Source organism: Hyla sarda, chromosome 6 (assembly GCF_029499605.1).
Source record: "Hyla sarda isolate aHylSar1 chromosome 6, aHylSar1.hap1, whole genome shotgun sequence".
Classification (NCBI taxonomy): domain Eukaryota; kingdom Metazoa; phylum Chordata; class Amphibia; order Anura; family Hylidae; genus Hyla; species Hyla sarda.
In genome coordinates, this window is record NC_079194.1 from 114,082,401 (window position 1) to 114,109,828 (window position 27,428).

A 27,428-nucleotide genomic window follows, 5' to 3' on the forward strand; every position below is an offset into this window, starting at 1 on the left:
ACCTTTCATGGCACTAACAGAAAATTACATGGTGATTACAAAGCTATGTGGACATTTATCTACCTGGAACACAGCTAAATAATAAACCCCTGGAAAAAAGCAAAATGAAGGGATTGGAGTCTGGAAGACATGTGAATATATCACAGCAGAGGCACTATTGACTGGGGCTACCAGGCTGATCTATGGATATACAAAGTAACACTCGGAAAATTGTATAATGTTATAGACTCGTGGCCATTGCGTCAGAATTTTGGATGTGACAATTTAATGAAGATAACAGAATTTGGGTCTCCTTTAAGTGTAAAGGTTGTGCCGATTGGGCATCATACTTTGTGACCAGAGGAGCAGAGTTATCCTAATAGTTATTCATAATACAGTCTGTGTGTATATAGGCAATATTATTATATAATGGGTTTTCTTGATATTTCCATAAGTAAATATATCCCTTAACACATAGGCAGTAAATCAACCTTTTGGGACCCCTATATTTTTTGAGCAAGTACATACATATGAGAAGTGGATGCACTAGTTTACTTTTTATTTCATGGCACGACACAGGAATAGTAAGGAATCAATAACTATGCATGAAATAAACATTACAAAAAAAGGTAGACAGTGGAGAATATATGGGACAGAGTGATGTTATAAAGCCAATTGTAAACTGGACCAATATTCCGTATAATATAAATGGGGCATTACATTAAATATAATGCACAACTAAATACTTGGTGCCAGAGTGGGAGGGGAGGGATGATTGAAAAGGGGCTATGTATATCGATGGTTCTGTGACTAAATGACAGTTTCATAGCCACTGAAGATAGCTACTTCCCGGACCTAGTAAGAAGGATTTATTTGGAAGAACTGGCAAACAGGAGTCAATTTATGACTTTGGAACTTACATTGTGCCAACATCCAACCAAATCTTAAATGGGCACTGTCATTAAAACTATTTTTTTGCTATTGCACTCCTTATGGTAAATACAATTCTTCAAAGAAATATAATGTGTACCAATTGATAATAATGCCTGGTACTGGCCCACTAGGTGGTACTCCCCGCAATATAAACAAAGGTATAACACTACGTGAGAAGAAAAATAGTGGTAGGGGAGGTGCTAAATAAAACTTAACATTTATTAATGTCCTGATAAAATTTAAAATCACGTGATAGTGATGAGTAGTTTGATCAGCTAGGTACAGTGCCACCAATGCGACACTGTTTGGTAGAAAGACACTGTTAATATCATAGGTTATCTCCTAGATTATCCCAGGAGAGTAGAACCCCTATTGAACCCACACTATTCCCAACGCGTTTCTGGCACCCCTATTGGTGTAGCGCCTTCCTCAGGGGAATTTTTACAGGGGGTATCACATGCCCAAACACCTTCTATTTTGCAGCCAAACAGAGTCTTTAGTAATATCTAGTTTGCTACATGTGTGTTGGGCTCCAAATATTTCACAAGATCCAGCCAGCGCCTTCAGAATTACTGCTGTGTACTCAGCCCTGAAGTGCGGTACGATTAGGCTGATCTTCTCCTGGTTACATTCCGGGAGCGCAGCGTCCTGCAGTAGCAGAAATGCCGGCTTGTTTCAGCTCGGCGCGCGCTCTGAGCTGAAACAAGCCGGCATTTCTGCCACTGCAGGACGCTGCGCTCCCGGAATGTAACCAGGAGAAGATCAGCCTAATCGTACAGCACTTCAGGGCTGAGTACACAGCAGTAATTCTGAAGGCGCTGGCTGGATCTTGTGAAATATTTGGAGCCCAACACACATGTAGCAAACTAGATATTACTAAAGACTCTGTTTGGCTGCAAAATAGAAGGTGTTTGGGCATGTGATACCCCCTGTAAAAATTCCCCTGAGGAAGGCGCTACACCAATAGGGGCGCCAGAAACGCGTTGGGAATAGTGTGGGTTCAATAGGGGTTCTACTCTCCTGGGATAATCTAGGAGATAACCTATGATATTAACAGTGTCTTTCTACCAAACAGTGTCGCATTGGTGGCACTGTACCTAGCTGATCAAACTACTCATCACTATCACGTGATTTTAAATTTTATCAGGACATTAATAAATGTTAAATACAATTCTTCCAAATGTACTTGTTTAAAACAAAAATGAAGTTTTCTATTTTTTCTGCTTTACTTGTGTTTAAAAAAGCTGCCACTAGGTGTCACCCTACTTGTCCAGAGCACAGTAACCCCATCTCTTGTACACACTTTGGACTCCTGCTGGTCTGGCAGAAGTCCAAGATCAGGAAATACAGTCTGGTGTGCTGAGGGGTGTGTGTGCAGCCTTAGCCAATCATAGCTCATCTCACACACTGAACTTCTCTGGGCTGTGTGTAGCAGAGTGCGGGAGGAAGTTCTCCCCTGTATGGCTTCAGATGATGTCACACCTGCTGGGTAATGCCCCTTCACAGCCTGTGAATCTGACTGTGACTGAGCAGAAAATACAGAGCAATATCAAGGTAGAAAACAAAAATATTATAAAAATAAAGGCAGGGGGTGGTTTATCATGATGGGGGCAGTGAACTGGGAGGATTATAAAATGTAACAAGATCATGACAGTCACTTTTTAAAGCAGGTCTCCAATCTGATAATCACAATTAGTTACTGGGGTGACATTTGGAGCATTGTGATCACGTGCTATAAAATTGTGCAACAGTTTTGTCATACTTCTAAAATATGGACCCATGCAAACTATGGAAATTTAGCAGGGAATTACCTCACTGAATTCTGTCAGCGGTCCGCATGGCCCGGAAATGGGGTTAATGTTCTGCAGAGTTTGCTCTGAAAATTAACTCTTGCAATTCAAAGGCCCATTGACAAAAGGGCTTTTCAGGGCAGTTTCTGCCGAAAGAATTAAAATGTTCAATCTTTTGGCAAAATCCGGTTCCTCATGGGAAGTTCTGCTATGGAACTTCTGTAGTGTGCACTAAGCAGCAGAATCCCATTGAAATCAGGATTCTGCTGCAAGTGGATTCCGATTGAACTTATCAGAATATTGGTAATGTGTATGGGCCCTAAAGTCCATGGGGTTTTCCTCTTGGTCACTGTGCAAATTGCTATAGCTATAGCCATCATGGTGATTGTGTGAGGAACAATTTGTAGCTCAGAGCTTTATGGAATGTAATAGAACCATTTACACATACAGATTATGGCTAAGATGCATATTATTTCTTGATAAAAGCTGCGGCCTAGAAGAATATAACTACTATATCACTGCTCCTTATGTACACGAATATAGTTACTATAATACTGCATCCTACAGGAGCATGCTCCCTATGTACAAGAATATCATTACTGCTCACATGTACCAGAATATAATTATAATGCTGTCCTCTATGTACAAGAACATAACTACCATAATACTGCTCCTTATGTATACAAACATACAGTCATGGCCGTAAATGTTGGCACCCCTGAAATTTTTCAAGAAAATTAAGTTTTTCTCACAGAAGAGGATTACAGTAACACATGTTTTGCTATACACCTGTTTATTCCCTTTGTGTGTATTGGAACTAAACCAAAAAATGGAGGAAAAAAAGCAAATTGTACATAATGTCACACCAAACTCCAAAAATGAGCAGGAAAAAATTATTGGCACCCTTTCAAAATTGTGGAAAAATAAGATTGTTTCAAGCATGTGATGCTCCTTTAAACTCACCTGGGGCAAGTAGCAGGTGTGGACAATATAAAAATCAGACCTGAAAGCAGATTAAAAGGAGAGAAGTTCACTTAGTCTTTGCATTGTGTGTCTGTGTGTGCCACACTAAGCATGGACAGATGAGACCAAGATAGAGCTTTTTGGAAAAGCACATCATTCTACTGTTTACCAAAAAGGGAATGAGGCCTACAAAGAAAAGAACACAGTACCTACAGTGAAATATGGTGGAGGTTCAATTATGTTTTGGGGTTGTTTTGCTGCCTCTGGCACTGGGTGCCTTGAATGTGTGCAAAGCATCATGAAATCTGAGAATTACCAACGGATTTTGGGTCGCACTGTACAGCCCAGTGTCAGAAAGCTGATATTGCATCCGAGATCTTGGGTCTTCCAGCAGAACAGTGACCCCAAAAATACATCAAAAAGCACCCAGAAATGGATGGCAACAAAGCGCTGGAGATCCAGATCTAAATCCCATTGAACACCAGTGGAGAGATCTTAAAATTGCTGTTGGGAAAAGGCGCCTTCCAATAAGAGAGACCTGGAACAGTTTGCAGAGCAAGAGTGGTTCAACATTCCGGCTGAGAGGTATAAGAAGCTTATTGATGTTACAGGTAGAGACTGATTTCAGTTATTTTTTCCAAAGGGTGTGCAACCAAATATTAAGTTAAGGGTGCCAATAATTTTGTCCAGACCATTTTTGTAGTTTGGTGTGACATTATGTCCGATTTGCTTTTTTTCCTCCATTTTTTGGCTTAGTTCCAATACACACAAAGGGAATAAACAGGTGTATAGCAAAACATGTGTTACTGTAATCCTCTTCTGTGAGAAATACTTCCTTTTCTTGAAAAATTTCAGGGGTGCCAACATTTACGGCCATGACTGTATATTTGTATACATAAGGAGCAGCATTATGGTAGTTATGTTATTGTACATAGAGGACAGCATTATAATTATATTCTGGTACATGTGAGCAGTAATGATATTCTTGTACATCGGGAGCATGTTCCTGTAGGATGCAGTTTACGGCCATGACTGTACAAGGATATAACTACTATAATACTGCCCCTATGTACAAGAATATAACTACTACAATACTGTCTCCTGTACAAGAACATTACTACTGTAATACTGTCCGTATGGATAAGAATAGAACAATGTACTACTTAGACACTCAGAAATGTTTTCTCAAAATACGACAGGCAGTAGTATTGTTTGTTGCACTCACCTTGCTCAGAGTCAAACATTTCCACAGTGTTTACAAAGTGTGGCCGGGAGTAGAAGTTGTGGGGTCCGGGTTGCTGTAAACCACCAAGACTGAAGAAAGAAGTCTCTGTCATGGTGCAGCTGGCAAAGGCACGCCTGCTTGGGATGCCGGGATATCGAGTCCAGCTCTTTACCTCTAGGTCCAAGGCTTCAAAGGCTGTTACCGGAAGTTTACCTTGCCTACCACCTACCAGAAAAACAAAAAGATGAATTTGAGCCATTGTTGCCCTTTTATCACCTTCCATTTTTCAATAAGATGATTCTGACATGGTCAAAAACTACCATCGGCTAAAAATCCTTATGAGGACTCTTATGGTTTCCATTGTCTACTTAGGAACCTTTAAGAAGACTCTCATACTGCCACTCAGGAGGCTGGAAGCCAAATTTCCACTTTTGCCTGTTGTTTAATAAGCCTTCTCAGTCCATAGGGCCATGGGATACACATCCCTTCAATCTGAAACCAGGTTCTTACAATATCAGAGTCTTCATCCCACTGGGCGAGGCTTAGGGTTCATTTGGGCCCAATAGCCTGTTATCATTTTAGCAAAACAAAAAGCGCTAATTTATAAGAAGCTGCCCCGCGTAATGTGTTCCCCTTTTAACACCACATTTCCTTACGTGCAGAAAAAAATCCCTTAAATTTGTATTTTCAGCTATCCCTGGGTGTTCAGCGCCTTGCAGAAGCTGTCATGGTTAGAGTCATTTTCAAGATGATATGGAAATGTTCCATTGTTATCTTGTTTTACATATTTTAATATACAAAAAATAGATTGGTTTAGAGATATACTCTGTGATGCTATTCCAAACGCCCCTTAGGGCTCAAGTGATTTATCAAGTGACGGAGGTCTATGTTATTTACAAGGTCACCGCCTGCATTAAAATCACCTCTGAAGTAAAATGAGATCCTTACGTAATTCCTCTGTTATCGACCAACTGAGTCGCATAGGGTGACATTCTTGAATACATTATTCTAAATATATATCACATTATGCTGTTAGCGCTCAGAACAAACGCACTTATAAACACGTCCTACCATCATTCTTTGTCAATGAGGCCTCACTGTAATTTTACATGGGACTGATTATAGGAATATAAATGTGTGTAATAATGTTAGGGATGTGATTGGGGGTAACATGCATTGGTAAAATTACTGATTTATGTGCATGGGTTAAAGTGAATCTGACAGCTAGTTTACCCGGACTAAAACCAGTATACTGGGTTATAGTGCAGGTGAAGAGCTGTAAAATGAAGGGTCACTTACTGAAATCTGTTTATTCGCAGAGTTAGGTTTGTAAACAGCTTTATTCCTAAAGGGCCTCAGTGCCCACAAGAGGTGGGGAACCAGCTTGCCGAGCTCCCCTGTCTGCTCCATACTCCCCCGCCTCCCCTGTCCCCTTTATTATTTCGATAATAAGGTGGCAGGTGAGCGCACAGAGAGCATAGGACCTTACCCAGGTCCTATGTAACTCCTGTGTAATCATATATGTATTTATTCTAACTATTTTTACCTATTCTGCTCTAAGATGTAACTTTAGCCTTCCCTCTTACCATGTTAAAGGAAAACTGTCACTTGTTTTCTTCTGCACTATCCACAGGTACTGGTGGATAGTGCGGGAGACACTGATTGAAATGAGCCCTACCTTGTCCGGATCTGCGCCGCCGTTCTCCTGCAATTGTAGTTTTATTATGTGTTGAAATCTTCCTGTAACTGGCACGGGCGGGGCTTCTGCAGGTTAACTGGCACTGATGTCAGCGCCGCTTATGAATATTCATCCCCCCTCCCTCCAGTTAGGAGCGGCGAAGAGAGGGAGAACTGGAGGGAGGGGGGATGAATATTCATAAGCGGCGTTGACATCAGTGCCAGTTAACCTGCAGAAGCCCCGCCCGTGCCAGTTACAGGAAGATTTCAACACATAATAAAACTACAATTGCAGGAGAACGGCGGCGCAGATCCGAACAAGGTAGGGCTCATTTCAATCAGTGTCTCCCGCACTATCCACCAGTACCTGTGGATAGTGCGGGAGAAAATATCTGACAGTTTTCCTTTAAAAAGAAGGTAGTATTCCCCTTTAATTCTGCATAGAAAACACTGCTAAGGCAAGGACCTTAAGTAATTTATTTTTTGCTCTTCTGTAAGCTTGGAAGCTTGGCTATTTCTCAGCATTTTCCCAGAAGAATATCTACAGGCTGCCGCTGTTAGTGGTTTAACACCTTTGCCCAGGAGACTGTTTAATTTTGACGTGATTCTTTACACTGTAATTGGATGGAGCTTTGCTTCTTGGCCCTTAAATCTCTGTGGGACTTGGGTTGAGATTGGCCTTTAGTTTAGAGCAAAGAAAAGGAGAGAATTGGAAGAAAAGAGCAAGCAAAGTGGGAGAGAGTGATGTAGCCCTGTGTCTATATTTTTTACAAAATGCAGTTATTCAACCAACACTAGAGATCTCAGCTGTCTATGCTATAATACAACTCTCTACACTGGAGGACATACAGTATAGTTATTGCCACCTATTTCAGTGTCATGGAGAGTGTCAGGCTCATGTCTCGTAAACCGCCCAGTTTAGAAGAGGTTTGCTATGGTGATTTGCTTCTAAACTGTGCGTTTCCCGAGACACATGTCATCAGAGAGCACTTAGACAGAAAAGAACAACCTCAACTTCAGAAGCTCATAAGTACTGAAAGGATTAAGATTTTTTAATAGAAGTAATTTACAAATCTGTTTAACTTTCTGGAGCCAGTTGATATATAAAAAAAAGTTTTTTCCTGGATAATCCCTTTAACCCCTTCATGACCCAGCCCATTTTCACCTTCATGACCTGGGCATTTTTTGAAAATCTGACCACTGTCACTTTAAACATTAATAACTTTGGAATGCTTTTACTTATCATTCTGATTCCGAGATTGTTTTTTCGTGACATATTCTACTTTATTTTATCGGTAAAATGTCACTGATATTTGTATCCTTTCTTGGTAAAAAATCTAAAAATTTCATGAAAATTTAGAAAATTTAGCATTTTTCTAACTTTGAAAGTCTCTGCTTGAAAGGAAAATGGATATTCCAAATAAATTACATATTGATTCACATATACAATATGTCTACTTTGTGTTTGCATTAAAAAATTGACAAGTTTTTACTTTTGGAAGACATCAGAGGGCTTCAAAGTTCCGCAGCAATTTTCCAATTTTTCTCAAGATTTTCAAAATCTTAATTTTTCAGGGCCCAGTTCAGGTTGGAAGTGGATTTTAAGGATCTTCATATTAGAAATACCCCATAAATGACCCCATTATAAAAACTGCACCCCCGAAAGTATTCAAAATGACATTCAGTAAGTGTTTTAACCCTTTAGGTGTTTCACAGGAATAGCAGCAAAGTGAAGGAGAAAATTCTAAATCTTCATTTTTTACACTCGCATTTTCTTGTAGACCCAATTTTTTAATTTTTACAAGGGGTAAAAGGAGAGAAATCACCCTAAAATTTGTAACCCAATTTCTCTCGAGTAAGGAAATACCTCATATGCGTATGTAAAATGTTCGGCGGGCGCAGTAGAGGGCTCAGAAGGGAAGGAGCGACAATGGGATTTTGGAGAGTGAGTTTTTCTGAAAGGGTTTTTGGGGGGCATGTCCCATTTAGGAAGCCCCTATGGTGCCAGAACAGGGGACCCCCCCCACATGTGACCCCATTTTGGAAACTATACCCCTCATGGAATGTAATAAGGGGTGCAGTAAGCATTTACACCCCACTGGCGTTTGACAGATATTTGAAACGGTGGACTGTGCAAATCAAAAATTTTATTTTTCATTTTCACAGACCACTGTTCCAAAAATCTGTCATACACCAGTGGGGTGTAAATGCTCACTGCACCCCTTATTACATTCCGTGAGGGGTGTAGTTTCCAAAATGGGGTCACATATGGATATTTATTGTTTTGCGTTTGTCAGAACTGCTGTAACCATCAGCCACCCCTGTGCAAATCGCCTCAAATGTACATGGTGCACTCTTCCTTCTGGGCCTTGTTGTGCGCCCCCAGAGCACTTTGCGTCCACATATGGGGTATCTCCGTACTCGGGAGAAATTGCGTTACAAATTTAGAGGGTCTTTTTTCCCTTTTACCTCTTGTGAAAATGAAAAGTATAGGGCAACACCAGCATGTCAGTGTAAAAAATTTATTTTTTTACACTAACATGCTGATGTAGACCCCAACTTCACCTTTTCATAAGGGGTTAAAGAAGAAAAAGCCCCCCAAAATTTGTAAGGCAATTTCTCCCGAGTACGGCGATACCCCATATGTGTCCCAAAACTGTTGCCCTGAAATACGACAGGGCTCCAAAGTGAGAGAGCGCCATGCGCGTTTGAGGCCTGAATTAGGGATTTGCATAGGGGTGGACATAGGGGTATTCTACGCCAGTGATTCCCAAACAGGGTGCCTCCAGCTGTTGCAAAACTCCCAGCATGCCTGGACAGTCAATGGCTGTCCGGCAATACTGGGAGTTATTATTTTGCAACAGCTGGAGGCTCCGTTTTGGAAACAGTAGCGTACCAGACGTTTTTCATTTTTTGGGGGGAGGGGGGCTGTGTAGGGGTATGTGTATATGTAGTGTTTTTTACTTTTTATTTTAGGTTAGTGTTAGTGTAGTGTAGTGTTTTTAGGGTACAGTCACATGGGCAGAGGTTCACAGCAAGTTTGCCGCTGGAAGTTTGAGCTGCAGCGCAAAATTTGCGCCATCTCAAACTTGCAGCACTCACTGTAAACCTCCGCCCATGTGAGTGTACCCTGTACATTCACATTGGGGGGAGGGGGCAAACATCCAGCTGTTGCAAACTCCGAGCATGCCCTTTGGCTGTCCGTGCATGCTGGGAGTTGTAGTTTTGCAACAGCTGGAGGAACACTGGTTTGGAAACACTAAGTTAAGTAATAAACTTTCAAGTGTTTTGCAACCAAACTTAGTGTTTCCAAACCAGTGTGCCTCCAGCTGTTGCAAAACTACAACTCCCAGCATGCATGGTCTGTCAGTGCATGCTGGGAGTTATAGTTTTGCAACAATTGCAACAGCTGGAGGCACTGAGGTAGGAAACGGACAATGTTTCCCAACTAGTGTGCCTCCAGATGTTGCAAAACTACAACTCCCAGCATGCCCAGACTGCCAAGGCATGCTGGAAGTTGTAGTTCGGCAATATCTGAAGGATCAGATGTTGCCGAACTACAACTTCCAGCATGCTTGGGCAGTCTGGGCATGCTGGGAGTTGTAGTTTTGCAACATCTGGAGGTCCACAGTTTGGAGACCACTGTATAATGGTCTCCAATCTGTGCTCTTCCAGATGTTAGAGAACTACAACTCCCAGCATGCCTGGACAGACTGAGCATGCTGAGATTTGTAGTTTTGCAACATCTGGAAGAGCACAGATTGGAGACCATTATACAGTGGTCTCCAAACTGTGGACCTCCAGATGTTGCAAAACTACAACTCCCAGCATGCCCAGAAAGCCAAAGGCTGTCTGGGCATGCTGGGAGTTGCAGTTTTGAAACTCTCAGAGGCAGCAGTGAGATCGCTTTACGGCGATCTCACTGCTGCCAATGAAGATGCCGCACTGCTGCCGGAAACTCACCTCCGGGACGCAGCGCAGCCGGGACCGCACGGAGGACGTCGGGACCGCACGGAGGACGCCGGGACCGCTCGGGACACCGCTCCGACGGGTAAGTGACGCCGGGGGACGGGTCAGGGACACTTAGCAGAGCGGTGTGTGTCCCGATCCCCGTGATCGGAACTCACACACCGCGCTGCTAAGTATTCTGATAGCGAAACGCTGCTATCAGCTAGTCAGATTTGACCAGCTGATACCAGCGATCGCTGGGGGGGGTGGGGGACGAAACCCCCCGTGGTCGCACGGTAAGATGGCTGGCTATCAGTGATAGCCGCCATCTTTCCGGGCGCTGCGGGATGCCGCGAGTAGCGGCAGTAATGTTCATGACGTACCTGTATGTCATGGGTCGGGAACACCTTGCCACCCATGACGTACAGGTATGTCATAGGTCGGGAAGGGGTTAAGGACCACTCAGTATTGGTGATGCCTCGTATTGTTTTACTGAATGTCTGTATCAAGTTGGTGGATCTCTCTTTTAGATAGACATCTGTCTATATCACCTGCAGAAAAACCATAGAAGATTTTGTTTTGGGCTGCTAGATGTTGAGCTGCTTCAAAACACTTAGCAGCAAGATATCTAGATACAGAGGCCCTGATTTACTATTGTTAACCTGACATGTTTTGTTGTGCACCAGATTCTGGCGGATTTGTGTCAGAATTTGCACCAGAATTGAAAATAAACCCGACAAACTCTCCATTTTACTGTGAAAACCAGAAAAAGGGGCGTGACCATTGTGGAAATGGGGCGTTTCTGCCAAAAAGGGGGCGTGTTCCCGACATTTTCACAAAAACCCAACATATTTACTAATGTTTTACAGAAAATGTAGTGGATTTAAGCAGAGCATGTGTAAAAAAAAAAAAAAATGTAAGGAAAAGTGCAAAATATATAGAAACCTTAGTAAATACCATGGAAAAAAAATTGTAGGGAATTAAAACGCACAAAGAAAACTACTCAACATTCTTAGTAAATCAGGGCCAGAACCTTCGACAACAAATCTGCTGAGTGATTATATGATAAGGCCAAGTTCATACGTAGTAAATTTCTCAGTATTTGGTCCTTATTTTGGTCAGTATTTTAGTCAAAAAAACAGAAGTGGAAAGAATAATGGAAAGATTTGGACCTTTTGAGAACAACTGATTTTAGAAAGTCTGACCAAAATACTGTGTGAACCCAGTCTAAGGGTAAGTCAACATGCAGCTAAGTATTCTGCCATGGGTTTTGGTATGTTACATGTGACTTTTGGTACAGATTCACCATTGTATCACCCTTTCTTGTTACACTGAAAAGGGGGAAATCTGCACAAAAATGGACATGCTGGGAATTTCATTAAACAATTATTTAATACAAATCATTTAAGTTCGGTGGCAGATTTGTTATGTATTTCCTTTTTCATATTATACATTTTTATCTCAATAGTTTGCATAAAACACCTGTCTCTCCTGTTCCCCCATCTTAATCCCCTTGGAGATAACACATAGTCCGAATTCAGTTCAGTTTAATCTTATTGCTGCGGATTTTCCCTTTTGCATGTCAGAAGGCAAAATTGACATCAATATCCACAGGTAATGTATATTTCAGGGGGAATCATTGGAGAATTGTTGCAAAATCTGCAGGGAAAAAGTCTGCAGCGGAATCCAGGCAATACTGAAATGTTCCGGCTGTTACTGTTAATAAAGTAATTGCCCCTATTAAATTAATAAAAAATTGAATATGTATAACACAACCTACCTAAGACATAGATTCTATTTCCACGCAAGAAAGAGGAGGCTCCGTAACGTGGTGTGGGCATGGAGGGAAGCGGCACCCAGTTATCTTTAACTGGCTCATAGAGTCTTACCAAGGCCTGAGGGGAGGTGTCTGTGCCCATTCCTCCAAGAGCATAAATCTTCCCATCTGCAAGACAATGAAACCAAGTAAATTAATAAGTCTCCAGGTGACCAGCACTATGAATTCAAAAAGGGTGCTGTGCCGGGCTGGTTTGTTGTAAAGAATTCATAATACACACAGGAAATTCAGAGGCACAACACTTTTGGTGGTTACTGTCACTTTAAGAGGTACATAATACATAGTGGAATTGTAATCCCACACCTGGAGGTGAGTGAACAGCCAACCCTCTTGCCACCTGTAGTGGTGCACGGAGCTCAGAGAGCCACTCCACTCCGTAATAGCCGAAAGTCCAAAAAATAGCAAGTTTTCCAGCATCCAATACAGTAAAAAATATTTCTTCTTCATTAGAGATATAGAATAAGAGCATGACAAAAGTGCAAATGGAAAAAGTCAGTTCCAACACGTTTCGGCTGAAATTTTATATCTCTAATAAAGAAGAAATATTTTTTTACCGTATTGAATGATGGAGAATGTGCTATTTTTATAATGCATAGTGATTACAGTATCTAGAAGAGGCACAACAGCTGGAAGGTTGTAGAAATTTACTAGACTGTGTGCTATACCACGGGCGAGGCTTCTGCAGGTTAATTGGCACTGACGTCAGTGCCGCTTATGAATATTCATCCCCCTCCCTCCAGTTCTCCTTCTCTTCGACGCTCCTAACTGAAGGGAGGGGGGGGGATGATTATTCATAAGCGGCGCTGATGTCAGTGCCAGTTAAGCTGCAGAAACCCCGCCCGTGCCAGTTACAGCAAGATATACACATAGAATAAAACTACAATTGTGGGCGAACGGCCGGGCGGATCCGGGTAAGGTAGGGCTTGTTTTAATCTGCGTCTCCCGCACTATCCACCAGTAGTGTGGATAGTGTGGGAGAAAATATCTGACAGTTTTCCTTTGAGTCCAACTTAATCTATTCACTATTGAATTCACAGAAAATCCTGTGAATAAATGGCTGGAAATTTCCACCTAGAACAACCCTGTGCCATACAGAAAAAGTATTTTTTTTTAGATTCTGCACAGAGGACTTTAGTTAAAGTATACCGTTTTCAAGTTACATTTGTGCCTGAAGTATTGTTGTTACACACTCCATTACGGGTACATCACCAGCAGAGGCGTAGCTTGTAGCTTTGGGGTGCAACTGCTTCCTCTGCTACCTCTATAGCTATGCCCCTGATCACCAGACACCTCAGTTTAGTTTACCCTGGAGTCAAAGGACTTCCTAAATTGAGCTTGATTGCCAGTTACAAAAGTTGCACAGGCTCATGGGGGGACCCACCAGGTTGTGATATCACTACAGACTTTGCAAGAGGGACTACTACCCTCACCTGCACTGGAGTACTCCACCTATTCTACTTGTGGGCACCACTCTTATTATTTAGAAATCAGGCCTCACCCAAGATAGCAAAAGCTTTGATGAATTTTAGAGATCTACACCCCATGCCACAGCATGACCCACATTTTTTGTAGACATGAACATGACTCTTGTTTAACAATGTGCCTCAGGGACCTGTGCAACCACTAGTCCACTACCCTTTTCTATAATCAACCTGTCAGGTCACAGCTGCATTCACATCCTGTACACACAAACAACATTTAAATTATATTAACAGGAATTGTTACCTATTCAAACAATTCATACAGTCCATAAACTTGGGTACTGCCTCATTATAGGTACCACACAAATTGTAGCTTGGATTATTAGCACATTGCTCAACCTGAAAATAACTTTGCTATTTGCACATCTTAGATTTTGGGGGCCTATTTCACCATTCCTTACTTGCAGGAGAAAGATGGCTACAAAAGCTAGTCCTGTAGTAATTTACTGGTGTGGTCACCAGTAAAAAAAATTCCGGACCCCTCTCCAATCAAAATCCACTTGGAATCATGCTGGACTGATGGTTGGATGTTGCACAATGTTGGCCCACAAATAAATAATCTAGGTGTAATGGTGGAGGAGGATGAGGAAAAGGCCAATCTACTAAATGCCTTCTTCTCTATTGTATCCAATGCCAGATAACATGAGAAAAGATAATGTAAATTCTCCTGCATATCTTACCAGCTAAACCTAACAAGAAATGCGGCACTGCCTTAAAAACATTAAAATAAAACAATTCCCTGACATCTAACCCTGGGTTTTGCCAGAATTAAGTACCTTGCTAGATAGACCCTTATTCATTATGTTTAAAGATTCTATAATGATAGAGATTGTTTCACAGGACTTGGGCTTAATGTAATGTGCATATTCAAAAGGGATCAAAAGGGATCCTGGAAAATATAGGCCTGATTGGCCTGTCAGTTTAATATCTATTGTGGGTAAAATAGTTGACGGTTTTCTGAAAGATGTTATTCTGGATCAACTTAATGAAAATAACCTTCTAAGCGTAGGGTCACACCCTCCATATTTTGTTGCGTATTTTGCTGCTGCATATTTTCCTACTCATTGACTTCAATAAGTAGGATGCGCAGCAAACTATGGCACATGTGATCCTACCTAATCTCATCATCTTCTATGAGATTAGATATAGGCTGAACTGGGGTGAAGCTGTGGATGTTGGGTATTTGGACTTTTCTAAGGCATTTGATACTGTGCCACACAAAAGGTTGGTGCATAAAATGAGGATGCTGGGACTAGGGGAGTATATATGTTAGTGAATTAGCAACTGACTCAGGAACCAGAAGGTGGGGATCAATGGAACTTACTCTGGATGGGGGACATTTACAAGTGGGGTACTGCAGGGGGCAGTACTTGGTCCACTTCTTTTTTATATGTTTATTAATGACCTTGTAGAGGGATTACAGAGTAGAATCTCTATATTTGCAGATGACACTAAATTGGGCGAGGTGATAACATAATATAACTTATCTGTGAAAGCTTGATGCTTGGGCACAGACATGGCAAATAAAGTTTAATGTGGATAAATGTAAGGTTTTGCACTTGGGCCATAAAAAGAAAACACATACAATGCAGTGGTCCCTCAACATACGATGATAATGGGTTCCAGGCAGACCATCGTTTGTTGAAACCATCGTATGTTGAGGGTTTTGTACATGGATGCGCAATGATCCCCACATGTCCCTGCCGCTCTGGCTTGTCAGTTTGCCGCTCCTCTACTGTCGTATCACTACGTCGTCGCTGCCCTGAGCCGTCGCCGTCATCACATCGCCGCTCACACTAAACGGCTATCCGGCGGCAGCTAAAGCAGTCAGCACTGCCGGATAGCCGTTTTGTGATGGCCCCGACACACAGAAGCATCGTATGTTGATGCTGCCTTCAACATACGATGGCCTCTGAGAGGCCATCATATGCTGAAACGATCGTGTGTCAGGGCCATTGTATGTTGGGGGACCACTGTAGTGCTAAATAATAAAACACTGGGTACAACTACTACTGAAAAGGACATAGCGGTATTGGTAGACAGTAAGCTCAACTTTAGTAACCAGTGTCAGTCAGCGGCTGCCAAAGGTAATGAAATCATGGGATGAAGAGTGGCATAGAGGCTTGGGACAGGAACATAGTTTTGCCTCTGTATAAATCCCTAGTTAGATCACATATGGAGTATTGTCTCTAATTTTGGGCACCGGTATATAAATAGGACATGGCTGAACTGGAGAGGGTGTAGAGGAGGACCACCAAGGTCATTAATTGTATAGAAGGGTTACAGGACCAAGACAGGTTATCAAGCTTGGGGTTATTTAGTTTAGAAAAAAGAAGTCTTAGGGGCGATTTGATCACAATGTAAAAATATATGAATGGACAGTACAGAGATCTTTCTAGTGATCTTTTATACTTAGGCTGATAACTATGAAAAGGGGGCATCCGCTAGTCTAGAGGAAAGAAGGTTTCCCCATCATCACAGACAGAGATTCTTTACTGTACAAGCAGTAAGACTATGGAACTCCCTGTCACATGATGTTGTGATGTCTGACTCACTAAACAAGTTCAAAGGGGTTCTGGATGTTTATTTGAAAAAACTAAATATTATAAGTTAGCGATACTAGATTCATGGGGATTAAACGTTGCTCCATTGATTTATTCTTATCGCCACATTTGGATTCGGTGAGGAATTTTTCCTGTAGTATGGGGCAACTGGCATCTGCCTCATGAGGATTCAACACAGTAGGCATTTAGGTTGACCTTGATGGGCTCTTGTCTTTTTTGAACCTTATGAACTATAGGCAGTGTTGGTAAGTGTTAAAGGGGTCTGGACACAAAGGAAAAAGATGGCTGCCTGGTTATCACCAGCCAGTCTATGGTTGGTAGAGATGGTTAAATACCAAAAACAGCGGAGTCTGCTGTTTTACACAATTTGTGTATCTTCCATTGATATTAACATCTTAATGACAATGGACGTAAATGTATTTCATGGTGCTCTGGAACTTAACGTCCTAAGCGGCATTCCAATTATGAAGCGAGCACAGGAGCTGTGCTAGCCACATAGACAGCACCTTGCCAGTGGCATAGCAACCGGGCCGCATGGGGTGATACCAGCCTGATGGGATGACACCATGACGCTTAGCATCCCCCCCCCCACCCCCCTCCCCCAGTGCTCAGCTGCACTGCATATGTTATGATGCACAGTAATGTGAGGGTTGGGGGTGATGATGCAGACATATGGCACAGTAATGGGGGTTATAATGTAGCCATGATGAGGCAGAATAATGTGGGGCTATTTATGGGCTACAGTATGTCACTGTATTATATTTATAGGGTACAGTGTGTGGAAATATTATATTCAGAGGGCACAGTATGTGAAGGTATTATATTTAGAGGGGCAGTGTGTGGTGGTATTATATTCAGAACGTGTAGTGTGTGGCAGTATTATATTTAGAGGGTACAGTGTGTGGCAATATTATATTAAGAGGGTACAGTGTGTGGTAGTATTATATTCAAGGGGTGCAGTGTGTGGTAGAATTATATTTAGGAGTGCAGCGTGTTGTAGTATTATATTCAGAGGGTGCAGAGTGTGTCAGTATTATATTTAGAGGGCACAGTGTGTGGTAGTATTATATTCAGAGAGTGCAGTGTGTGATAGAATTATATTAATTATTGTTTTCATATAGTAAGTGTCAAAGTGAGGAGCCAATGCCATCTGGGCGTTAAGTTCTGCAGACAAAAATTAAGCCTGAAGAAGTTACAGCAGTATGTACCAGCTGAATTACACAATAGAGAAGATGTCAATAACTGTGAGTCACCTATATCATTGTCCTATCAGAGCTGTAGTCACTTGTATGTTCTGCAGTGCAGAGATGATGGGTGGAACAGCAACTCCCAACATACCCATACCACTATTGGGTTATAATGGGAGCACATGGTAAAAACTTCTGTACCACTTTACCCTTACTTGTCAATTGGTATAGTTGATTATAATATTGATTAGTATAACCAGACTCACGAGGTAGAATGTAAATTCTACAAATCCGTTTAATTACCTCATAAATCTATGAACTCCAAAAATGCAGCATACATACAAAAATGTGAATAAATACAAAAACGTAAATTGTACAGAAAGTTACTTTAATAATCATTGCAGTAAAATTAGAGGTATTCCACTCAGAGGGGAAATGAAACAACAGGGAGACACTCCATATCATAGAACATGCCTAAAACAGTAGAGTATATGATATGTATAATGCAAGATCCATGTATCAGAGTAAAAGGTTATCCCAGCATCACACATACGCTGAAAGTCACAGCAATGCAAAACATGCTGCAAGACACAGGAGTGGCACCACCGAAACGCAGTGTTTCAGAAAAAACCTTTATCAGGGATGGGTGTCAGGTCCCGCCAGGGGTGACACCATTTTCTACCGTATTGGATGACACCAACCCTAGCAACGCCACTGCACCTTGCAGCTAATGGCGGATATCAGCGATCAAGGCATCTAAAGCAGTTGTGGTGCTTAGGTACACTCATTGGACCACCCAAACCAGATTGTTGGGGTCCGATGAGTGAAGAAAGTCGCCAGAGGTCTTCTCACCTGTCTTCTGCTGCTCAGTTAATCTTCTTGTATAGTTTGCCGATAGTACAGTTGAAAGATATTCCTAATAAAAATGTGAATAGGTTTCCCCCCTAATAAAAAATAAAATCACCCCTTTTTTATGTTTTACAAAAAAAAGTGTAAAAAACTAAACAAAAACAAACATATTTGGTATCGCCGTGTAAATGTCTAATCTATTTAAATACAGTCATGGCCGTAAATGTTGGCACCCCTGAAATTTTTCAAGAAAATTAAGTATTTCTCACAGAAAAGGATTGCAGTAACACATGTTTTGCTATACACGTTTATTCCCTTTGTGTGTATTGCAGAGGCGAAAGCTTCAGGGGTGCAGGAATACAGGCGCTGACCAAGAAGGGGACCAGTGAAGCCAGGTAGATATCAAACAGCTTTAATCCAATGCGACGCGTTTCACCGCGCTTGCGCGGTTTCATCAGGCATCTGATGCCTGATGAAACCGCGCAAGCGCTGTGAAACGCGTCGCATTGGATTAAAGCTGTTTGATATCTACCTGGCTTCACTGGTCCCCTTCTTGGTCAGCGCCTGTATTCCTGCACCCCTGAAGCTTTCGCCTCTGCATTTCTGTCAATTCCAGGAAGGCTGCAGACCCAGTTCACTATACTACAAACGCAGATCCTTGTTGTGTGGGAATTTGCACAACCTGGCAGGGTGAGCCTTAATTTTTACCCTCCCTTCCCACGCACCTGTGATCCCGTTGATTCTCCACAAGGGAGCGCCTGTTCTTCCTTTGTGTGTTTTGGAACTAAACCAAAAAAGGGAGGAAAAACAGCAAATTGGACATAATGTCACACCAAACTCAAAAAAATTGGCTGAACAAAAATATTGGCCCCCTTAAATTAATATTTGGTTGCACACCCTTTGGAAAAAATAACTGATATCAGTCTCTTCCTATAACCATCAATAAGCTTCTTACACCTCTCAGCCGGGATGTTGGACCACTCTTCCTTTGCAAACTGCTCCAGGTCTCTACTATTGGAAGGGCGCCTTTTCCCAACAGCAATTTTAAGATTTCTCCACAGGTGATCAGTGGGATTTAGATCTGGACTCATTGCTGGCCACTTCAGAACTCTCCAGCGCTTTGTTGCCATCCACTTCTCTGTGCTTTTTTTTACGTATGATTGGGGTCATTGTCCTGCTGGAAGACGCAAGATCTCGGACGCAAACCCAGCTTTCTGACACTGGGCTGTACAGTGCAATCCAAAATCCATTGGTAATCCTCAGATTTCATGATGCCTTGCACACATTCAAGGCACCCAGTGCCAGAGGCAGCAAAACAACCCCAAAACATCATTGAACCTCCACCATATTTCACTGTAGGTACTGTGTTCTTTTCTTTGTAGGCCTCATTCCGTTTTCGGTAAGCAGTAGAGTGATGTGCTTTACCAAAAAGCTCTCTCTGGGTCTTATCTGTCCACAAGATGTTTTCCCATCTTGGCTTGGCTTACTCAAGTTCATTTTAGCAAAATGTAGTCTTGCTTTTTAATGTCTCTGTGTAAGCAGTGGGGTCCTCCTGGGTCTTCTGCCATAGCGTTTCATTTCATTTAAATGTCGACAGATATTCAAGCTGTCCTGCAGGCACAGGGAGCATAAGTGTCAGCGCGAACTATCTCTGGAACTTGTTTGGGGCTGCTTATCCACCATCTGGACACCTTTCATAAATTTTTCTCTTCCGTCCACGCCCAGGGAGATTAGCTACAGTGCCATGGGTTACAAACTTCTTGATAATGTTGCGCACTGTGGACAAAGGCAAATCTAGATCTCTGGAGATGGACTTGTAACCTTGAGATTGTTGATATTTTTCCACAACTTTGGTTCTCAAGTCCTCAGACAGTTCTCTTCTCCTCTTTCTGTTGTCCATGCTTAGTGTGGCGCACACAGACACACAATGCAAAAACTAAATTATCTTCTCTCCTTTTTATCTGCTTTCAGGTGTGATTTTTATATTGCCCACACCTGTCACTTGCCCCAGGTGAGTTTCAAGGAGCATCACATGCTTGAAACAATCTTATTTTTTTACAATTTTGAAAGGGAGCCAATAATTTTGTCCAGCCCATTTTTGGAGTTTGGTATGACATTATGTCCAATAAGCTTTTCTTCCTCCCTTTTTTGTTTTAGTTCCAATACACACAAAGGGAATAAATGTGTATAGCAAAACATGTGTTACTGCAATCCTTTTCTGTGAGAAATACTTCATTTTCTAGAAAAATTTCAGGGGTGCCAACATTTACGGCCATGACTGTATAATGTTAATGATTGCATATGGTAAATGGCGTAAACCAACAGCTCTCTGTGCATGCTAGGAGTTGTAGTTTTGCCACATCTGCAGATTCACAGTTTGGAGACCACTAATCTATAACATGTCAAAAGTGTTTTTAAAGAATAGTAACACTGTATATTGTGGATTTGAAACTATGTATCAGGAAAATAGAGATCTGTTAATCAGAAAACATCTAGTGAACAAAAACTTCAATAATAAATATGACATGTTGGCATTATTATATTTTTTCCAGCAGAATCTGCTAATAATGAAGCATATGTGAATATTTCTACTGTAACATATCCTAATTTATCAAACTGAAGTCTCGGAAACACAATAGAAAAATTATCTTGTCCCGGCGGCATCTTTTTTTGTGTGTAATTATAAAAGCTGTGCAAGCAGATGTAATGAATGTTTTCTGCACTGTTACTCCTCGCTGCCGGAGTACACCAAAGGGATTGGTCGCATTGTCTCATCCGCTCATCAAGAATTTCCTATTCACACTCCACTTACCCTGACTGAATGTTCTATACAAGGAGCCAAGCTGGGGCGAAGAATGATATTATTAGTTCAAATGTAAATTACAGACCAGGCATTGGTGTAATACGATGGGGTGATAGCATTATCAACAGGACACACAACCAGCGGCACAGTTATAGAGTATGCAGAGATGGCACTCGCACCAAGGCCCAAGGGTCCCTCTGTCACATATGAAGACACCAGTATTATAAAAAGCACATGGTAGGTGGTGGGCCTGCAACTTTTGACACAGGGACAAGTTAGTTGTCTGTCAGCATTCGGCAGACAGGCAGCCTATTTGTCCCTAACCCAGAGGCACAGCTGTATAGGAGTACTTACTTGGCAGACCTAGGGACTTTTTTTTTGTAGAAACAGATCCCCCAGAAATAACTTAGATACCACAGTCATGATTTGATCTCAGCATATAAAGGGTTTAACAAGCAGGAATAGAGGTTTGTCCATGCCTAGCAGTTAGAGCGGGAGCCAACCCAATATGAGACAGTGGAGCTACCGAAATACCCAGCACATGAGACCTATGCGATGCTATTTCAGCCATAAAAAGGTATATGGGCATGGAATAAGGCCCCTAGTGACTGTAACGCCTCAAAGGATGTGGACCCTCTGTGCCACTTAGCAGTTTAGCTTAAAGTCAAACTTAGGAGCAGAATTTAAGTAGTCCTATGGTTTCACTCTTTATCACACTCCAGGTTTTGGAAGCTGGACTTCAGCCGCAAGGGAAATACAAGGGATCACGGCTACCGCAAGAGGGATCCCGGGTTAATGGCTGGTGCTAGGCACCGGGGATACAGGCAGGAAGGGTGAGCTAACGCTGCAGTTGGAAATAGTGCAGCAAACAGAGACTGATGCAGCAGAGCAGAGATAGCGCTTATATCAGAGCTAAATTGCTCAGAAGCAGCCAAGTGGTGTTAGTTAGCTCAGTATGCATACAGTAAGTGCGGTCGACAGTCCAGGTCATTCACAGAAGAACCTGCAAGGTGCCGAGGGATCAGGCAGAGGTGGAGTCGAGATATCAGGCACAGGTTAAGTACAGGAACAGAACTCGGATCAGCCACCTTTGTTTGCTACAATATTGCTCAGGCATCAGGGATTGGCAGGGAAAGAGAATCAGGAGCGTGCAATGGCTTTATAAGAGGAGGCTTGTGCATGCACGCACCACCCCATGTCACCCCAGAAACTGTTGCAGTAGTGCAGGAGGGAAGAACATCTGGAGCCTACAGTGAGGCGGGGGAGCTACACACATGGCACGGTACTGGTAGGCAGCGGTACACACCACATGCCATCGGACTCTAACTGCCGGTGTTACTATGACTGCAGCAAAAGGCATACTAAGAGTTAAAGGATGTGTATACTTTTGTAGCCAATTTGTGACCTCAGAATACAAACAAGCCATTTCCAGTTACATTTTATTCCTTCTGCTTCTCTTATTCTTAACCCCCAGACGGCAGGAGGGTGGAGGATACCTCATTAAGCAGATTCAGGCTATGTTCACATGCTGTGTTCTGAAGCTCATTTTGATACTCAGGCAAAAAAAAAAAATCTAAAATTTTCAGCTTTCAGACATCTTTTGAGAAATTTTTTTTGCTTTTGGACCATTTTCTGCCCTGTTTTTCACCCCGTTTATGCCTGGATTTTTTTTTTAGCCTTTTTTTTTTGCCTTACAACAAAATCTATAGCAATTTACTGTACAAGAAATTTTCATTTGGGATATATTTTGGGCTGTTTACGGCCCACAGTATGGACCAAGTGATGTGCGAAAATATGTATTGTGCTTTGATATATCAACAGCTCGAAAAAAGAGGGCCTGTCACTTAATTTTTCATGCTGTAACAATAACGGACCTAAAAATAATAAAGTCATGCACAGGGGCGGACTGACAGGTCGAGCACTTGGTCACTGCCTGAGGACCAGGGCCTGAGGGCGGGCCCACAACTGCCAGTAATCTTTTTTCTTTTTCACCCCACCAGCAGAACAGTGAGTGCAGCTCTTGGGTATGCCTGATGTTACTCCTGAGTTACATTCTATATTAGTTATAGGATGTAACTCAGGAACAGCGGAAACATCTGGTATACTCCAGGGCTGTACTCACTATTCTGCTGGTGGGGTCATTATGTACATACATTAAGCTCACTCACCAAGTGGCAGTGTCTGCGCAGTGGCAGGCTGGGTAGCAGACCTGTGTGCCTCCCGCATGCACTTCTGCTAAAAAGCAACAAGATGTCAGTAAACCACCAGAGGGAAGCGTGGAGGAGGACCTACCTCTTTCATCCTCTGCAGTGAACACAACAGACTCCACGTCTAGTCCTTCACGCCGGCCGCCTGTTATTTACTAATATTAAATGTACTGGGAGTGATGTCAGGAATGATATCAGTGAGCACTTGTCTATTTCAGGGGGTGATGTCAGGGGTAATATCAGGGGGCAATGTCAGGGGGAGATGTCAGGGGGCAAATTAAGGGGGGGTACCAGGAAGTGATGTCAGGGGGTACCAGGAAGCGATGTCAGGGAGCAATGTCAGGGGTCATGCCAGTGGGTGATATCAGGGGGTGATGTGAGCACTGAGTGGTGAAGTTAGGGGTGATGTCAGTGAAGTCCAGAATTGCTGATTTCTGGTCACTTCATATACCATAAAAAATGGTCCCATCTAAACAAAAATGGTACCGATAAAAACTACAGATCATGGTGCGGGGTGGGTAGAGTCAGGCCTCGAGAAGTGTAAGTAAGAGGCCCCATAAATTCTGATGGAAGCCTTGCAAAAAAATATATTTTTTTTCACCCAAGTTGGTTCATTTCTTATTTTAGGTGGCTTGGAATAAATGTAATGGTTGCAAATGTCTACACGTTGTTTCCTTTACTGAACATAGCATTTCTACTAACCAGTGAGGAGTAATGGCACGTTAGATCTTTTCCCTGTTGTGCAGATCTTTCGTCCTCTGTGAAACGTATATAGCCGCAGCAATTGAAGTTGATTATAACCTTTTCCTTTATAATTATCTTCTCAGGGGAATAAGGATTGGTGAATTATTTGTGATAAACACAGACAATGTAGCAGTGATGTTATCTCCGAGCTCCAGCCCTCAAGGTTCCCATGGTCTTTATATTTCAGGTTGTCACGGACAGGTTTTGCTGCCGAACTTCTAACTAATTACACGTAAAACTTTTTTTTGCTGCCAATGATTCTGACAGTTTTACCTGTGGGAAATATGCAGCAGATGAGGCCTCTGTGTTATGCAGATTTAATGGAAATTTCTGGGAGGATGGGGAAAAAAAGAGAAAAGGAGACAAGAAGGTTCTTAATTAAAATTGATTTCCTTGTGGCTGCCCGGGAGATAAGCTATATACGGGATGTAATATTATTTGTCTCCTCAGAAATGCATTTACAACTACAGGTCGTCTGTAAATGAAGGTTTAAATGGCAGATATTTATGATGTTTGGCGGCCTGGCAAGAAAAACCTGTGTCGTTCCAGGGTTCTATTCTTAGCAGTCTCTGATGAATAATATATTGTCCTATACAGATGTAGCAGAGCAGAATTTGTCTTATATCTTAGATCTTATTGTTATATTATTATGGATTATCTATAATTTTACATTGGAATATCTCCAAACCTACTATATCTGGACAACTGCCTTCTCGGATGATACTGACCCAGGGATCACATCGCACATGTCCAGCATTTCTAAAACCGCCATATCCCTCCTGCAGCAGCCATATATTTACATAGTTACATTTAATGTAATGGGCATATATATATATATATATATATATATATATATATACACTGCTCAAAAAAGTAAAGGGAACACTAAGATAACACGTCCTAGATCTGAATGAATGAACTAATCGTATGAAATACTTTCGTCTTTACATAGTTGAATGAGCTGACAACAAAATGACACAAAAATTATCAATGGAAATCAAATTTATCAACCCATGGAGGTCTGGATATGGAGTCACACTCAAAATCAAAGTGGGAAACCACACTACAGGATGATCCAACTTTGATGTAATGTCCTTAAAACAAGTCAAAATGAGGCTCAGTAGTGTGTGTGGCCTCCACGTGCCCGTATGACCTCCCTACAACGCCTGGGCATGATCCTGATGAGGTGGCGGATGGTCTCCTGAGGGATGTCCTCCCAGACCTGGACTAAAGCATCCGCCAACTCCTGGACAGTCTGTGGTGCAACTTGGCGTTGGTGGATGGAGCGAGACATGATGTCCCAGATGTGCTCAATCAAATTCAGATCTGGGGAACGGCCGCGCCAGTCCATAGCATCAATGCAGAAGTGTGATTGACTTGGAGTTACATTGTGTTGTTTAAGTGTTCCCTTAATTTTTTTGAACAGTGCGTATATACATATAAGTCATAAAGAAATATAAAATCCCATTAAAAAGTGGAGCAGCAGCATCCAGATAGGTAATATAAGTGCACTGGTGGGAGGAAAGTAATAGAGTAATAATTATTGTTGCACCCCCCTCTATAACTATACTACAAATAGATACACAACGAGTAAAACATGCTGACATTTAATATTAGTATGTGACACAAATAACCAATAAAATAAATACTACATAATAGCCAGAAGAGGGAGAAACAAATAGTATGGTGCCAGCAACTGGGGTTGTTTGCTAGTAACTGGACAAAAAAAATATATATATATTAAATAGTGCTCACAATCCAGGCTACAAATAAAACAGTAAAAGTGCCCCCATGTGAGACTCCATGCAAATCTGCCTAACACAAGCCAAATGAGAAGCAAACAAAACACCAAAAAGCCATGATCCACCGCCAATGTCCTGTCCCCTATTCGGCCCCTCCCATAGACTTGCGTAGCGGGGGCGGGGCGTGATGTCACACGGGGGCGGAGTTGTGACACCAAGATACCCTGGCTCTGTGGTTGGCACCCGGCAGTTTGAGAGCTGGCAGCGTGACGTGCAGCTCAAAGAGGTGGGTGCCGAATGCAAGATTGTGGGGGTCCTTAGACCCCCATGGTCAAACATCTTATCCCCTATCCTTCGGATAGGGGATAAGATGTCTTAGGGCTGGCGTACCCCTTTAAAAATTGCAGAATTGCTTTATTCTTTATTTAAGATGCATTATTGAGTCATTATCTTGTTTATACTGCGCTGAGCCGTCTGAGCTGTAGTTTTGACCTTTCTTCTTAACCAAACCTTGAAACCCAACCTCCTCATTGCAGGTAGCTGCAGTCATAAAGTTGGCACCTATCGCCCAGCTCCCCAGCCCTCATCTCCTCAGAGCTGCATTATGTCTTGCCGCATGCCCTCTGCTGCATCAGCACTTCTGTGAATTACTACTGGCATGGTTATTGAACAGTATGGTAATGAGATCATTCATCTCTCTTCCCCGCCATATGCGATGACTTTACAGTTTTATGAGAAAAGTTGATTGTCCACGCCATGTTAATTTCACTTCTTCAGAAGAGAGAGACCGAAGCCATTACTGCGCTTTGCCCCATGCGGTCACTTGGCAAATATCCGCAGATAACATTTACTCGGCTAAGATTTTATTAAGCTTTATGTCACTGTTGGCACTCAGTGGGCATCTTTCAGGACTGAATGCTCTCTCTTTAATGGGCTAAACAAAATGTAATTGTGCTATTTTGATAAGCAAGGAGGCGATTTTCCCTTCAGATGACTTTCAGTTATCTATTACCTCCCTGCAACTATTGAAGAATAGCTAGATAGATACATAACAACTGACAGACCTATCTAAATCCATCAACATTTTATCCATATAAAAAGACATTCTGAACCCAAACTTCCAATACATCTGCCACAGTGTACTCCACTGGAAAACATTTTATTTAAATCAACTGGTGGCAGAAAGTTAAACAGATTTGTAAATTACTTCTATCAAAAAATCTTAATCCTTCCAGTACTTATCAGCTGCTTTTATGATCCACAGGAAGTTCTTTTCTTTTTGAATTTCCTTTCAGCCTGACCACAGTGCTCTCTGCTGACACCTCTGTCCATTTTAGGAACTGTCAAGAGCAGGATATGTTTTCTATGGGGATTTGCTCCTGCTCTGAATAGTTCCTAAAATGGACAGAGGTGTCAGCAGAGAGCACTGTGGTCAGGCAGAAAGGAAATTCAAAAAGAAAAGAACTTCATTTGGATCATAACAGCAGCAGATAAGTACT

General features: G+C 42.1%; 1 protein-coding gene across 1 annotated transcript in view; it reads right to left on the bottom strand.

Moving 5' to 3' along the window:
• The window catches only part of KLHDC8B (kelch domain containing 8B), a 165,996-nt gene that overhangs the window by 70,488 nt on the left and 68,080 nt on the right, over nucleotides 1-27,428 (bottom strand). Inside the window, exons 3-4 of the mRNA XM_056524759.1 lie at nucleotides 12,296-12,460; nucleotides 4,891-5,115 (exon numbers count right to left, since the gene is read on the bottom strand). Coding sequence (XP_056380734.1) covers nucleotides 4,891-5,115; nucleotides 12,296-12,460 — 390 coding nt within the window. The remainder of the gene's footprint in view (nucleotides 1-4,890; nucleotides 5,116-12,295; nucleotides 12,461-27,428) is intronic.